General features: G+C 33.9%; 1 protein-coding gene across 4 annotated transcripts in view; it reads left to right on the forward strand.

Annotated features, from left to right (window-relative positions):
* The window catches only part of LOC134529395 (mucolipin-3-like), a 167,406-nt gene that overhangs the window by 129,927 nt on the left and 20,049 nt on the right, over positions 1-17,430 (forward strand). For all 4 annotated transcript variants that reach the window (XM_063363416.1, XM_063363418.1, XM_063363417.1 and 1 more), the window contains exon 12: positions 669-811. In XM_063363416.1, the coding sequence (XP_063219486.1) occupies positions 669-811 (143 nt within the window). The remainder of the gene's footprint in view (positions 1-668; positions 812-17,430) is intronic.

Raw genomic sequence — 17,430 nt, forward strand, 5'->3', positions numbered from 1 at the left:
ACAATCTTCAATGAGCAAGCTTAAAACTTTTTGTCTACTTTTAAAAATACAGGTTCCTATTAAGTTATCAGGAGAGCACTGTCCTTTCAAGGAAAATAACCTTAATGAATTACCAGAATGTATGTTGATATATCTCATACTTAGTATGGAGATGAGTGTGCATTAGAGTTGTATTCAGTAACAGTTGGTTCTTCTGTTGCCAACTTGCCTTTGCTGTGGTTGATAGTAAGGCTTTATTTCTTTGTATCATGGTTGTATTCATGATGCTGCACTTTGTAGTTTGTGGAAATATGTAAAAAAAAATTACCCCACAGTTCGTGTTTGGCATTTTGTCATCACTTTCAGTGCTGATGGCAGGATACAAGTGCCTTTAATGCGTCTTAATTTTTTATGCTCTCAACACATAATCACACTAATTGTACTGCATTTACTTATTAACTTTTAATATAACCTTTTTTTTTTGTAAGGTGTTGATGTATTTTTTTGCTGATAGTGTTAAACTCTAAACATGGTGATTTGTGCATATTTGATTTTTAAATTTAGAGAGTAATGAGTATTTTGTAAAGTAACAATGTTCAATTCCCCAAGTATATGTGTGTCTCATTTTCCTGTTTACAGTATTTTGAATATGGAAATCATTAACTTGTGTTATGTTGTAACTGTTTCAGCTTTATTATAAAACAGGGTTTCCCAAGAGTGATGTCCAGATATTTATATCGTCTTGTAATGATGATAAATCAACAGAGTCTTTTCAATCAGAATATGGTTCATCTTTTGAAGGTTTTGTTAAAAAGTTATGTTGTTGCAGACAGTAAGTATGCACGTTGTATTGAGTCTTAAGAAATGTATTTGAGAAAGACTGGTTTATGTAAAAAAAAACTATTTTATGAAGTTAAATTATTTAGTTTGGGGTGGAAAATCAGCATTTTTATTTGTTGGTTTTAATCAATACTGGTTAAGTGCTAAAGTTTTGAATCTAACATGAAAACATTCATTAATTTACAATATTTCAAGATTAGACTTTCATTGCCAGTAAGAATATTTCAAGATTAGACTTTCATTGACAGTAAGAACAACTAAACATGCTTGTCAATACATTATCTCCTGAATAAAATCATAAGTTGTAATTTTTTTTAGTTTTTGTGTGGTTGTTGAACTTCATATTTGGTTATAGTAACATGATTTTCAAATAAGAGTATTTTGTCTTATGAAGTGTGTTTAACTTTTTTATGTAGAGGATCATCCATATCAATAAGACATCCGTATAAGTCATTATTTGACTTCTTCGGGAAACTATACACATTCTCATAGAATTAATTTTTATGAAGTGGTAATTTTGATATAAATTTTAGATATTCATTTTGTACATTTGACCAGTGATTAGTTTGGAATGTAATTTATAATACACTTTGGGAGATTTTTGATGTTTGTAACTTATTTGAGGAAACACAAAGAAATGCTTTAGTTTTATAATTGTTTCTGCTTAACAGCCCCTTAGCCATTTTTTATTTTTAGGGTGGGCCTCAAATGGAGGCATATCATTTTATAATGTCAATTATGATAATCTGCTTGATAGTTACTTCTTTAAATTTTTTCTGAAGGACATAATTCTTGCCCAAATATATAGGCTTTGTGTTTTCCTTGGAGGGTTTGATTGTTTTCTTGTGTTTGCATGGATGTGCATGGCTCTTAATGCATACACCTTTGAATGCATAGTATAGATGTGTGTATGCATTGGCTTTATTTGGAGGCTTAGAAATTGTAACGTGAGTGAGGCATTTTATGTGCATACTGAGATGTTCATGCTGATTGCATCATGTCTTTAAAATTATGTGGATATTTGTTTTGAAAGTTGTTAAGTTATCTATCACCTTTTTGTACTATTTGCATGTAAATTTATATAACTGTGAATCATTTATGCATACTTATTTTACAGTAACCAAGCCGGTTAGTAACTTTAAATTGATTTTGAATTATATTAATAACATTTTGAGTTTTGGATATTTGGTATTGCCTTTTAATCTTGGTTCATTGCTTCATAGTAATATTTTCAAACAATACAAAGTGACTATACAAATGATTTAAATTTATATTTTTAGCTTAACTTAAACACTAATGAATCACTGTTTTTTTGTATAAATAAATACTTGAGTTTACAAATTTACAACTTAATAACTAAATGTTTTATTATACAACTGTAAGTTTTGTAAGTTACCAAATTGACAATGTTACAGATTACATGGTGTGTATCACTTAGTAATTACAGGTCAAAGTTGTCCTTACTATTTTTTTAATGAAAATAATTTTTATAACAGTTTTGTGTCTGTGTTATGTTAAATTTAGAGGACTCAGTATTTCGTAAATACTATATTGATGAACATAATTATGAATTTTTAAGCTTTTTTTTTCCAAGTAGTTTTTTTTTTCCTTTGTTTTTATATTCTCTTACCAAAGTTACTATGAATAATAATGGTTAAAATCTAATTATTGACTTTCAGAAATATTTCCATATCATCTTTTGTTTATCAAAACTGCAAATTATATTAAATTCCAGTGAATTCTTAAGTTCGATGAAATCTGGGGAAAATTAATCATGCAAGTGGGCATAAACAGTTTTTCATTTTAGCCATTATGTTTTGGAACATATTCAAATTTTCATTCTAGATTTCCTATATCCTCTTTGTTTTTTAAGCTCATCTTTATCTTGCTTTTTAATGAATGTCTACCAGAAGTGTATTGTAGTTTATGGTATTGAAATTTAAAATGTGCTAAAAACTACTATAACTATTTTCTTTTTATTTGGTTAGGTAGGAAATGTTTTTCAATATAGTAAAATAAAAATGCAAACACAAACATATAAAACCACGAATTTGTACACCACCTTTATTGAATTGCATGCCTTTTTTATTTTTTGTAGCAATCTCTTATTGATATTTTGATACAAGGTGGTATATATATAATATATTAATTCTTGTTGGCCATGTGCACAAAAGCATCACACTGAAATGCAGAAATACAGACTGAGTGGCAATCTGTGGTATTTATGGCATATGTTTGGTAAAATTATATTCTTTACTAGAATATTTACTTCCATTTTTTATTAATAATTCTTCATTCATTGGTGTGGTTGTAAAATTATGTTTTTTATTATGTAGTACTGGTTTAATATAGATTTGGTGTTAGGGTGAATTATTTGTATTTGAGGTATGAATTCATTTAAAAATGATTCACAGATAATTGCAGGTGTTCACCTTCTTGACAGTTCTGACACTAGTCTCTCATTGTGGCTCATAAATCATGGGGCAAGAGGGAAGAGTTTTTGGCAACAGACTTCTTTTTTCCAGACACACACAACCTCATGTTTGCAGGGAGAGATAAAATAAATAAACTTAATTTTAGTTCTATTTGTTTCAAGACTTCTTATTTGTATGAGCCACATCCTGTTCATGATACATTTTAGTTTGAAATGAATTGTTACCTTCCGGTAGTAACCTCGGGGTGGTGCCATTCTATGTAAAAGGAAGATGATTGGTCGTGGGCTAACTCACGGGAGAACATGATATTGTTTTCAGGGTGGGGATTAGGGCCTTGTGGCTTTTTTATGGTACCAGAAGCGAGACATTTCTAAGTACCTCGTACAAAGACCTCCTAGGCAACATTCACTGGTGTGGAAATCTTTCCCTGGTAGTTGTCCACGGACATCTTAATCCTGTCAATAAAAATGGGTGTAAAAAATTAAATATTGTTTATTTTGAATGACTGCCTTTTATTACTCTTAGTCTCGATATGTTCAGCTTAGCATGCTAACTTGTTCTGGTTGCAAAAGGTGAATTATTTTGCATTTACTGCAATGTGCGAGCATGTGTAATGGTTAACATATACAAGTCCCACAGTATGAAAAACTTAAAATATTTATCAGTGCATAGTACAGTCAAACCTCATTAATACGAATCCGCTTAGTACGAAATTCCCGTTTATGCGAAGTACTTTCACAGTCCCGGAAAATAAAGTATGATTTCCTATGTTATTCAGTACTTTTAATATGAAATACGGTTAATATGAATTACGAAGTTGTTTTGATCCCTCAAGTAGCTGTTAACGTGTATAAGTGAACGGTTAATACAAATTTCACCGCCGAAATCTAAAGTAAATCGTCTTCATAACCGTCATGTAAACAAACGTTTCTCCAAAGATACATGTATGTATCCTACAGCGCAAAATGGTCGAAAAACAAGATGAAAAGTTCAACTCTAGTGGCGATGTTAGTAACTAAACTAGAAAAGATGCCATGTTGTAAACGGAAAACGGAAAGGAAAGAACTCTATACCTTATTAATATTAGTCGTCGGAAGTGTACAAACGTAGAAGTTTTAACAATCTATGAAAAAAAGTTCTGATATTTTCCATTGTTCACGCACGTATATCTTAAACTTAATTTTGAGTGTTAGTTGTTTTGTAATATGACTGCGAAACGTAAACGCAATGAACTTACATTGCAAGTTAAAGTTAAAATTATCGAAGAAGTAGACAATGGAGAGAAAACGAAAACTGAATGGGCGAGAGAATTTAACATCCCGCAATCGTCGTTGTCGACAATATTAAAAAATTGTGAAAAGATTGAATCGGCTTTTGCGAGTTCGTGCAGATTATCAACAAGAAAAAGAATGCGAGGCCCAAAACATCAAGAAATCGAAGCTATTTTGTTGCAGTGGTTTTAAGAAATGCGTGCAGCAAACTTGCCAATTTCTGGACCTATGATTCAGAAGAAGGCAGACTACCTAGCATTGAGGTTAGGAATTTCAGACTTCAAGTTCAGCAATGGTTGGCTACAACGGTTTAAGGATCGCAACAATCTTGTTGGCAAAACTATGTGTAGGGAGTCGGCAGCAGTAGATATGACCAAAGTTAAATGTGGTAAACAATGCCTATAAGAAAAAGATAGTGCAAACCAGAATTGATGCTTTTTTTTAAACCAAATGTTTGAATTGAAAATGTGTCATGAATGAAAGTTTATTGAAGTTTGTATTATGATTTATTCTGTAAGTGTTGCATTGTGTTTGTTTTCTTCAGTGTTTACATATTGTCATGCATGTAGTGAAGCCAGCTTATACTACCAACGGTGTGTATAATTTTCTTTATTATTGTAAATATAGGCATTTAAAGTTCAATCAATTTTTTTTTGTCATGATATCCCAATAGTTTGGTTAATACAAACCCTCGTTATTACAAAGTGCTAAAATATGGTCCCTTTAGGTTTGTAATAATGAGGTTTGACTGTAAGTGATTTTTAGAGGTGTAAGGGGTGAAGCATAGTTATTGGATTACAACTTGGAAAATAACACCTGATTAGCTCGTATGCTCAAAAATGTATTTCTTGAAAATATACTGCATGAAAATCCATTAACACATGTTGATTAAGTTGAAGAAAACACATGTTGCAAAATCAATTTAGATGTGTCCCAGCTTACACATGTGGCTAGGCAAGACTTACAAATGTCATAAATGATAAGTCCCTGATGGCAGTGATGGCCATGTATTTGTGAATATGAATACGAATGTATTCATCAAGATTAATTTCTATAAATATGAATATATATATGTGTGTAAATATTAATACATTCATATTTACAAGTGTGAGTATGATTATGCTTGTATTGACGTTTTAATATAAATATTTATATTCATATGTTAGGAAATACAGCTACACAAATAAAATACTTGTATTTGCATATTCATATTTGCAAATATGTATAAACATTTAAATTCATATATTCGTATTCACATATTTGTATTCATCTATCAATGAAAACGTGAATTTACCAACCTTATTAATATTTACACTGTTTTCCTGAATTCTATACCACAGTTTTGGGTACTTACAATGTCCTGAAGAGGAAAATGTATGGTCCACACCCCACTGGTATATACTCTTCAATTTTAAAAACAAATTTAAACATAAAATATTGTGATAATATAAGCAAAAGGAAAGTACAGACAAATGTTAAATAACTATGTGAAGCACAAACAATATAGTTTAACTGAATCAAAATAGTAACAAATATAAAAATACATGATAATAAATTAGAAACTCATATTTTTAAAAGGAAAAAAATTAAACAATTTTACTATTTAATGTACCATTAGTCTTTACCTTATGATGCATGGATAGAATACCAAAATAAAATTTTATTAAATTGTTATAATGGTTTTTTTTTAGAAATTAATACTCTCACAGGCTTCTGTCAAATAAGGAAATTAAAAAATAGGACTTTACAGTGTATTATCTAAAGGGTTTTATGTGTTATTTACTTTAATTTACATAGAGTATTACAAAAAATGTTGCTTGTAAAATAGAGGGTCGTAACAAAAAAATTTCTTACACAAGTTTTTTTTTTCTATGAAAGTCTAGGGTCCACAAAAGATAATACTGGATCAAATATACCTTTAACACAGGGTTTTTTTTATTTTTATTTTTTTCAGTTTTGTAGTGAAAGAGGTTCATTAGTTTGTTGATAATAATACTGTTTATTGTTGTTTACAAGAGGTCCATCTTAGGTAGGTGTTACACGATTAATGTGAAAACAGTGCTGTCCATGGGCCTCTCTGGCGGGGGGATGGGGGGGACATGTCCCCTCCAAAAATTCATTGTGGAGGGGACACAGGGACGGGATACAGGGACAAATTGATATGCTGTTTTGATTCATTACAAGTTTCTATACTGTTTGAGGTAAACTTTGAACACTGCATCACAGAATAAATAAGTACCTAACAGAAGCGACAAGGCATGGTTTTTATCTAACTTGTTTTCTCTTTGGAATTTCATGGTTTCGTGGCATGTTTACCATTCTCTCTAGCGGAGGGATCAGTACTACATACATATATACCCATTGTTATGTCAACACAAACTAGGTGCCGCTGCCGCAAATTCTGTAACATCATGTTTCTTGTTAACTAAACTCGCTAAAGCAATGCAAAGCATTAGATTTATTCTAACAAAAGATATGTGGAAACTGGAAACTTTTATTTTTTAAAGACTATTAAAAAATACAGTGCAGTTACTGTGTTAAAACTTCAAGAAAGGAAAAAAAAAAATGGTAAGTGATCCAAAAGGTGAAGTAAAATGGAATAGTTCATATAAGACCATAGAGTAAGTAAGGTTATCAAGAGCAGTTTATCCCTATACCGTGACCGCCTGGATCTACAGCGCTTAGGCCAGTATTCCAAAACACAAAAATAAGGGTTTAGGTGTTGAATATGCTACACCTTTACCCTAACATATTCCCAGTTGAAGATAGGACACAGCCAATCCATTGTTTATAGGCAACCGATTTTGGTGTCCTATCTGTTGCCGTTTCGTTGCCAAAATCATGTGCATATGCAGAGCTCACTTTTTCGTTGATTTCTCCCAGATGGCTGAATCGCATCTGGCGCCATTAACTCATATATAGTCATTTTACTTATAATCGGGGGATGTATAATGTGTTTTAGTGTGTCAAACAAAACTTTATAATAGCAAAAACTATTCTGGAATATATTTGAATACTTTAATGGTCATAAAAACAAATAATCAACAACTTTAAAATTACCTGAGAAAACTAAAACTACGCCAATTAATTTGTGTGATAGTGCTGCTATCTGTAGGATTTTGGCGTAGCAAATCCATCCATGGTTGCCAAACATCCGCTAGAATGCATTGAAATCAGTTTCTTACCTCGTGCAGCGCACAGTTTATTAAAACAGTTCCTTTTTTGGTTTCCTAACAGGGATTGGGTTGGGACGCGTTCTGGAATACAGTCTGCGAGATAGGTTACAGTTGTATCCCAACAAGGTAGTGCTTATTCGCTACCTTACCTGAATGTTTTGGAATACCGCCCTTAGTGCTTAAGCGGATTTTTCATCCAGCGTGGTTGGCTAAACGCTACACTACTTGCTAGGATAACATCAGCATTTGGTACCCTTGCTAACTTGTTTACTGTTTTGTCCTGTTTACCAACTTTGCATGCACTTGGTAGTTTTGTTATTGATTAGTGATTCGTAATGGATAAATTTGTAGTGAAAACAAAGCGTAAATATGATGAATTTCAAGATTCAACCTGCATACCTTCTAAAACTGACACTACTAAATCTGAACAGGTAAATGTTTGTCAGAATATTGTGTCATACACAGAGTTAAAAGACAATAATTGTGAGTTTAGTAGTTGTAGCAGTATCACCGATATGCCTGAATCATTGTTGCATAATCCACAAATGTCAATAGATGTTGACACGTTCCAGCACCAAACCAACCGACTATCTTGCCAGACTCATTTCCTACACAAAAACTCACAGGCCGTACCTTTCAATTTCAAGTATCTTGGTTCAAGAATTTCAAATGGTTGCATGTTCAACCAAATGTTTATTGAATTACATGCTTCTGTTGTTATCGTTATTGCCATTTGTCACTAGATAAACTGTTGTTAGGAAAATTGAACATTGTTTTACTACAGGAGGCTTCAAAAATTGGAATCATGCCCTTGACAAATTTTGTACACATGAGAAATCAGAATTGCATATGCAAGCTACCATGAGTTATCGTCAGTTGCAACAGCCCATTGAAGTACAACTCTGTTCCGCAAAACGCAAAGAACAAATAGTAGCTACTGAATGTCTTCTGAAGATATTTGGTTCTGTCCGATTTCTCGCCAGGCTCAAACAGTGGTAATTTGTTACATTTATTGAAGCTAAGAAATGAAGACCTTCCTTATTTACAACAATGGACAGCAAAATTACGAGAGACATTCACTAGTGCTTCTATACAAAATGAAATACTGGAAGTGATGGCAAATGAAATTGTAAGGTTTATTTGTAACAAGATTCGGTCACAGGAAACACCAATTTTTTTCTGTTGTTTGTGATGGTACATGTGAAATAAGTGGAATAGAACAGTTAAATATATGTATTCGTTGGGTTGATGATAATTTTCAACCACACGAAAGTTTTATTAGACTTTACAGTGCTACAAAAACATCTGGAGAGGCAATTGCAGCAGTAATTGTTGATGTGTTAGCATGAGTGCAGCTTCCACTCAGTATGTTAAGGGGACAAATATACAATGGCGCAGTGAATATGAGCGGCAGTAAGAAAGATGTTCACTCGTTGATGAAGGAAAAACAATCGTTAGCGTTGTTTGTACACTGTGGAGCCCACTGCATTAATTTGGTCACTAAAGAATGTTGCGATTCTTCTGTGATTACAAGAAATGCCATGCACTGGGCACATGAGCTTGGTGTATTGTTGTGCAAATCAATAAAAGTAAAATCAAAATTTATCCACATCACTGAATCCATAGCCGAAGGGCCTGTGACTAATATTGGTAAGATAAAGCCCCTTTGTCCTACTCGATGGCTTTACAGGGGGTCACAAATGAAATAAATTCTGGACAGTTATGATATTGTATTACAAACACTAGAAGAGCTTGCTGCAGAAAATAACCAGCAGTTAAACTCTAGCGGCTTGCTTACAGTGTTTGAATCAGGGACAATAGTACTAGGATTATTGTTAGGGCAGAAAATAATTACCACACTCGAACTTCTCAACAAATCATTTCAAGGCCGTCAACAAATAGTGTCAGGTCTCATGAAACCTGTCGATGTACTGTGACTATTGAAGAGTTACGGAAAGAAGAGGTTCTCGATGTGATTTTAAAGGAAGCAAACAAGAAAGTGGCTGAAAATAATTTACAGCCTGTCTTAACTCCCAGGTCACAGAAACCTCCAAGCCGCTACACAGGTCCTGCAGATTTATTCACTGCTGAAACAGTACGTCAACATTACCATAAAGAATATTATGCTATCATAGATGCAGCACTACAAGGCTTGAAATCCAGGTTTGATCAAGAAGGAGTGAAGTTCTTGCAAGAGCTGGAATCAACACTGATTTCTGGAGAAATACAGACTGGTTTACTACAACTGTATTCTGAGATAGATATTACATCTCTAGAAAATGAATAGAAGATGTTTAAACTCATTATAAGGTTTTGTGTGTCAACGATGCTCAAAATGTACTCAAGCAAATGGTGCCATAAATGCGATCCTTGTTCAAGAATACCGAAAATTTGGTTCGTGTCTTGATCGTAGTGCCCAGTTCGTCTTGCGAAGCAGAACGAAGTTTCAGTTCATTACGCCGCCTGAAGACGTACCTGAGGAGCAATATGACACAACAGCGCTTGAACCATGTGGCAATTTGCCATTCACATCAGGATCTATTGGATAACTTGAATCTTTGTGATTTTATGGGCAAATTCATAGCAGTAAATGATCGCCGGAGAACCATACTTGGTACAAGTTGTACATAGACCTTTATTTTAAGAAAACATATTAATATTTTGATTTATACAATCTTATATGATCTAAACATTGTTCAAGTGAAGGTATTGTTGTGTATTATTTATATAGGCCCTACGCCCTATTGTTAACTGGAACTCTAATACACGTGAAGGTTAATTATTTCTGTGCTCAACCTGTTTGAAAGATAAATTGATTTATTAAACATTTGTAATAGTATTACATATATACTTTGCCAAGTAAGTATATTTATTTCTGTTTAAGAATGTAATTTAAAATTAATATTGTAATGATAAGTGACTTTATTTTCAGCTATCGTGAGATATTTTTGAAACCTAAATTATAACGGATATGTTTTGACCTATTTGTATGCCCCCATACTGAAATTTGAATATTTATGACAGTTTATTATAATATTATTTTTGCATTATCTATGTTTACTGTTATATACATAAGAAGTGAGAGTGATATTCAGTAGAATAGCACTCAAGTGTAATTTTTTTTAATTTTTCTTATTATTAAGTTTCTACGATTCTCAGAATAAATATCTTTCATTTAAGAAATGTTTCTGTCTCAGAATTAAGTGTATTTTGTGTACTATTTTCCCAAGTGAGAATTCTCTCGTCCCAAAGCATTCTACACAATTCTTCATTCAACATTACATTGTTACTATTATTATCATTACATTACATAAAATACATTCTATTTGGATATTTTTACTTATATTTGCCAAATATATATACATCCCATGTCCCCCCTAAACTTACTTACCAGAGAGGCCCATGGTGCTGTCACCTGGTGTGCATGACATGATAGTTACGAGTCTGCTGCCTACCTAAATATTGATTCAGTATGATAGAATAAATTCAGGTGCAACCACAATAAAGCCTATGAACGTCCCCAAGGTGGTGGCACAAGGTGAAAAGTTCCTGCTGCCTAGAGTACATTACCTACTGCTGCAATTCCCATTTCACGGCCATGTTGATCCTGCAGTTCCACTACTTGTTCAACTGTGTGTGTGTGTTTGTGTGTGTGTGTGGGGGGGGGGTGGGTGGGTGTGTGTGTGTATGCGTGTGTTTTTTTTTTTTTTTTTTTTTTTGAGCCAACTATTCTTCCACCTATCATTGACCGCCAATTTCAGATTACTGGTCAAGATGAACCCCTATCTGAGGCACATTCCCCATCTGGCTCTGTGGCAGTCTCACCCAAGGACATTAGGGATGTGCCAAAAGTGCAACCGCCATCTCGCAAATGAAAAGGGGGGGAGTGTGTTGTATTGACCAGCTCTCCTTATAAGAATAAGTTGGAAGACTTTTATACTGCTAAAGGGCAAAAAAATTGATGCTTAATCAGGCCTTAACTAGCGAGACAGCACCAAAGAGGAAGAGGTCTACTAGGCCTACTAAAGGACAAAACAATTGTAATCAGCCTTCAACTAGTGATAGGCCTACAGCAAAGAAGAGGAATCTTGCCGCTAACAAGAAGGTTAGGCCCACTTCGAAAGGAAGAAAGCGCAACGTCTCAAGCTCTGACAGTGAGGATACAAATGAACCTCTACTAGTGGACACCGACGATGACCTTGATGAGGACATCAATGACCCTGATTTTATGGATGCCATCTGCGCATTTTGTAATGAGAGGTTTTCAGACGATTTCAGTGGGCAGCAGTGGGTTATGTGCTCTTCATGTTTTAACTGGAATCACAAATTTTGTGATGCAGCGAGTGGCGAGTGCAAAAAATACACTTGTTCGTATTGTCTGAATGACTGAATGTGTTTTTAGACTAGATGTTGATATAGGCCTTCAGTGTAGACCTACTAAATACCTCGACCTACATATATTTCTTTTTTAAATTAGTTAATACATTATCTGAAGCTTTTGTGTTTAACCTAATTTTTTTTTTTTTTTTTTATTCGCATGAAACATTTGCAATGTTTAGAAAAAAGGCATGTGTACTCTATTAGCAACTCGTTTCAAACATATGTGACTACTTTCGTCTGGTGGGCAGTCATAGGAACAGGGGTAGGCGATAATAGGGACATATCTTTGGAAATATTATCTTTGTCACTTTTTGCAAATTTTGCTATTTAATTTAAAATGGTGTAAATACAGAGGGATTTAATGGTTGCAAACCCAATCAGGATAGTTCCTAGGGTTATTCATGTAGCTTCCACCTTGATTTAGAAATCCAGGAGACTGAGATACACAAGAATAGTTATGATAGGCGGTATTTGGGACACTTACCCTATACACGTTTTGAGATAAAATGACCATTTTTAGTCTCCCTCTATTTTTAAAAAGGGGAATGTTTTAAAATGGCATGAAACTATATTCAAACCAAAACAAGTTTGCCATTTTTTAATTTTTCCAGATTAGACATTTGCCAGTCTGATACTGGCACAAACTGGAAAGGTGTAAACCTATCGTGCTTGTATCTGCTATTTCTCAAGTACTTTGGTGAACTGAATGTTATTAATGCTGTTCTGTTAAGTTATTGGTGTTTGGCAGGTGTTTTAGAAACACAGAAAACAAAACAGTAAAAAAGTATAAAATGTTTTTTGGTAGGAGGAAAATGTTTTTCCAACCAGTTATTTAACACTTCCCAGCAGGGCTCTTTAGGCTAACAAACCCCTGAGCTTTTGCCTCTTTTGTACTCATCGGTGGCTCTGCTGGGGTGCAATCCAGTAAAATTTGCATCTAGCACTAGCTGCTAATTGTAAGCTTGGGCCTCCAAAATGATTTGGTAAATCCGTTAGCAGAGCTCAGCTAAGAGTTAGCAGGCGCAACATACTGACTCTAGTTTGCACTGTCTTTCAAGCCAGTGCAGGTGATGCTACATCAGAGCTCTTCAAACTGGCAGACCCATGTATGCATTAAGCATTATAAATTTTTGTGCTTAATTCAATCTCATGCTAATGAACATCTTTTTAAATTAGTGATATAAACTTTTATTCTCTAATAACAAATCCCTATAACATTTACCATTAGCTTCTGTCAGTCATTGTAGCTCAGTGAAAGAGTGTAGTGCTCTAAAATATTTTTGAAAATATTGGGCTGATGGTTAGAATTTGGTTACATATGATAATCTTTTATTAATTTTTAAATGCAAATTATCAATACACTATAGGATTGTTCTTAACTCAAAAAATATTTTTTTTTCATTATTTTTTGTGTGAATCTATTACTTATAATGGCATAAATATTTTATTTTTCACTTTATTATCAATCATGTAAATGCAACTCAATCAAACAAAAACATAGAAGCACTATGTATAAGACTCAAGGATTCAAATATTTATGACTATTTATAAAAATAAAGCCAATGGTTTTTGGATCCAAAATAAATTTTGATTGTAACTGCTTATCGTCCATAATTGGGAGTATGATTTGTTTTTACTTTAATGTTTAGTTCATAACTATTTGGAATAGGCTAATACTATTTTGTCAAGCTATGTTTCTTTGAACTGAAAAGCTTGTGAATAATTCACACAAAATGACAACTATGCCAGAAAAATTGTTTTTATGTAATATGTAATTCAAAATTCTGAAATTCAATATTGCAGATAATTCAAACATTTTTGCTTTCCCTTAAATTTCCTATACAATGTAAAAAAATTGTATTTCAAACTTTCTGTGAATATTCAAAGTAAAGTGCTCAGAACGACTAGTAATACATACTAAATTTCTGCAAAATGAACATTTTCTCATTTTAGTAGAGGAGGAAAGGAGACTGTTTACGTCTTTGAGACTTGTTTTATGACAGAGGATTAAACTCTCCAGCTATAAAAGTGTCTAAACGTGTCATCCCTTTTGTCTACGCTACCCTGCCAACAGCCAGATAGCAACCTGCTTTGAGCAGGGAATGTCTGGTTACCAGTTGTCCTAATCCCCTTATAGCCCAGTAAATGAAGGCCAAAAATCGCCTGTTGTCGCAACTAATTCCGGGAAAGCTGAATTTTTGTCAGATGTTAGACCCTTATAAGACACGTATTTCCTCAAAAGTCCCCGCCTCTCCCCCTTGTGCTTTCCCCCCCCACCCCTCTTGGAAGTTCTAAAATGTTGACCTTTACAGAATCACTTGTGAATACGTAAATAATTGTGTAAAGTAGTAAACATATAGCACATTTTGTTCACAAAAATCTGGTTTTTAATTTTGTTTCTGACAATATTTTCTTTAATGTTGATAGTTAAGGCGTTATAAAATCACAAACACAAAAAAAACGGGTTTTTAATGTCAAAATACGCAGTTCTCGTTCTGGATGTTTTTAAATATTGGAATTACAAAAAAAAATTGGTTGTCTGTAAAGTTGGTTTACGGACGATAGTTTAAAGTGACAACGTCATAACAAAACATTGATGAAATGATTGATCCAGAAGAAAATGAAATATCATATTCGGCCTGAGACTGAGCCGTAATAGGTTTTTGCAACCAAACCATTTAGGCATTAAAAATGTTATATTCTTTGAAAAAGAATTTATTTTAATTTTTCTATATTTTGTACGATAAAATCTACCTCTGCATACTTTTATGAATAAAATTGAATCATTTTTATTGAACTATCACTATTTTGTATGGATACAAAGAAGGAGTGAAATGAAATCTACAATTTAATTAATAAATTTACTTTTATTTGCATTCATTAATTCAAATATATTTATTACTTTTGAAGTGTTGTGCGCGCCGTATTTATTTTTACAAGTACAAAAAAAACTTCAGCCGCCGGGATTTGATCCGTCAACCTAACCGCACAGCCACAAAGCCATATTGGAAACTATTGTTTCAGATGTTATAGATTAATAATATTCCACGCACAATATTTGTTTGAATTTCTTTTAACTAGCATATTCTCTGTTGGACTCGAAATATTTACACGCTCGTGGGCTCATAACTATAATACGGTGTGTGATTTAGTTGATCAAATAATAACTCATAACAAATAATTACCAATGTCAAACTAAAGCTAAAACAATACTCATACAACACTGTTTAAATATACTGATTTACACTAGTAATTAAAATAATACGTACTTGTAAGACGCCATTTCCTTGCGAATATACTCCCGTGGCGCGGTGCACAACAATAACCTCGAACCCCGGCCGAGTTCTCTTTACCGTCCGCATCATACCAGAGAGATGCCACGCATGCGTAAACAGGACACATCCGTAGTGGGACATCCATAGTGGGACAATTTTTCATGCGTGCAGCCAGCGTTCATCGATTTATTAGACATTATCACGTCAAAATCTTCAAGTAAATTTTGTAGCACACACTTCCAGCATTAAAATGATTTATAGTTTATATCGGGGAATTCATTGGTTACTGCTGAGGATGGGGGCAAATGAGCGCATGCGTATGGCTAGCACACTCCGACCTGCTACATTTATCTACCCGGCTTCCCTACAATCTACTCTTATCATGAGATTGTTATTTTTAATATTCTTCTGTTACATGCAGGATTTAAAGCTTTAAAATTTAAATAGGAACCTAAATATAATAGTAGGCTGATTATTAATATATTGATGTATTCATTCGCAATACAAAATGGAATCAAAAATAATTGTTCGGTGGTGTTTATTTTTACATATTACGGGCGGAAGGAACGAGATCTCTCCGATGAAACACTTAGGCCTGCGTCATAGCCTCGGCTCGATTCCTGTTGACGAAAATCTGGGAGTTCCTGCTTGGTTTCGAACCTGAATCGCCTTTGACAAAGGCAAGAACTGGATCACTGCAACCCCGTTTCGAAATTATTTAGATAATGGTAAATTTGCCATAAAACGTATGAGGCTCAAGTGGCTTTTAGGGTTAATATGTTTGAGCCTTGGCAGCAAGAACTGGGTTAAGTGGCAGGCACACCACGAATGCATATTCTTATTACGTCTCGTTTATTAAGTCTTCGCGATGACGGAGCAGGAGTGGGCTACACGTTCTTGTCTTATCTCGGCAATAGCGTGAAGAGTGGTTTAGCGGTTAGGGTCGTGGCGGGCGGGCTGCTATAAAAAAATATAGGGACAGTCTTTCAGAAAACTGAAATTACATAGGAAGGATATGGTACTGACTCGATCTAGTCACAAATCTGTGGTTGTTCGATCAAAGCGAGTGACTGTGAATCCTCAACAGTTATTCAATCGAATACTCTGTTTGTGTGATGGTCCGACAAAATTAAAAGTTTACCTTTCGTACGAACTGGCTTCTCGGCCACCATCCTTATTCGATGATGTTTCTTTACGTAAAGGAGCAAAGTTACCATTCCTGAAGGTATTTTCTGAGGGCATTACTGATGAAATTAAACCCCAACAAGATACTGGTACTGGTATAGTTATTGATGGAGGCTTTCTCCTCCATAGTGTAACATGGCCAATTGAAGAGACGTTTGGAGAAATCATTGAAAATTACTGCAAATATATTGTCACAAAATATGGAATGAACTCAACTGTTGTTTTTGATGGGTGCCCTTCAGAGTCAACAACTAAGGGAGAAGAACAGTCAAGAAGATCTGCTAAAAACTCATAATGTAACTTAGAATTTGAGACAAATACAAAATGTATCACGAAAAAGGAAGCTTTTATATCTAATACGAATAACAAAAAAAATTATTATGAAACTGTCTGAAGCACAAAATAGAAGGGGAATAAGTCCTTTCATAGCCGAGGGATATGCTGACTTACATCGTAAAAACAGGAATTGAACATCTCAATAAATTCAATGTAGTCATAGTTGTGGGATCAGACAGATCTTCTGGTACTGCTTGTAGCACTTGCGCCTGAAAATAACTCTGTATTCTTTCGAAAAGAAATCTGTGGCAAAAATCCTTCCGTTGTTTATTATGTCATACAAACACTAGTAAATGTGCACAAGAGCATCAGAAAACTTCTTTTATTTGCATATGCAATTACAGGCTGTGACACCACCTCGTCATTTTTTGGTTTGGGAAAGACAAAATCTGTTGATGTGATCAAAGTTGTACCACAAGCCAAACTTCAAGCAGAGTTATTTTTGGAAAAAGATGTATCTCGCGATTAATTACTCGAAAAGGGAGAGACATTCATACTTGAAATGTACAGGCTTAGGAGATATTCTAATCTGAATGAAGCTCGCTACTACAAA

Source organism: Bacillus rossius, chromosome 2 (assembly GCF_032445375.1).
Source record: "Bacillus rossius redtenbacheri isolate Brsri chromosome 2, Brsri_v3, whole genome shotgun sequence".
NCBI lineage: Eukaryota > Metazoa > Arthropoda > Insecta > Phasmatodea > Bacillidae > Bacillus > Bacillus rossius.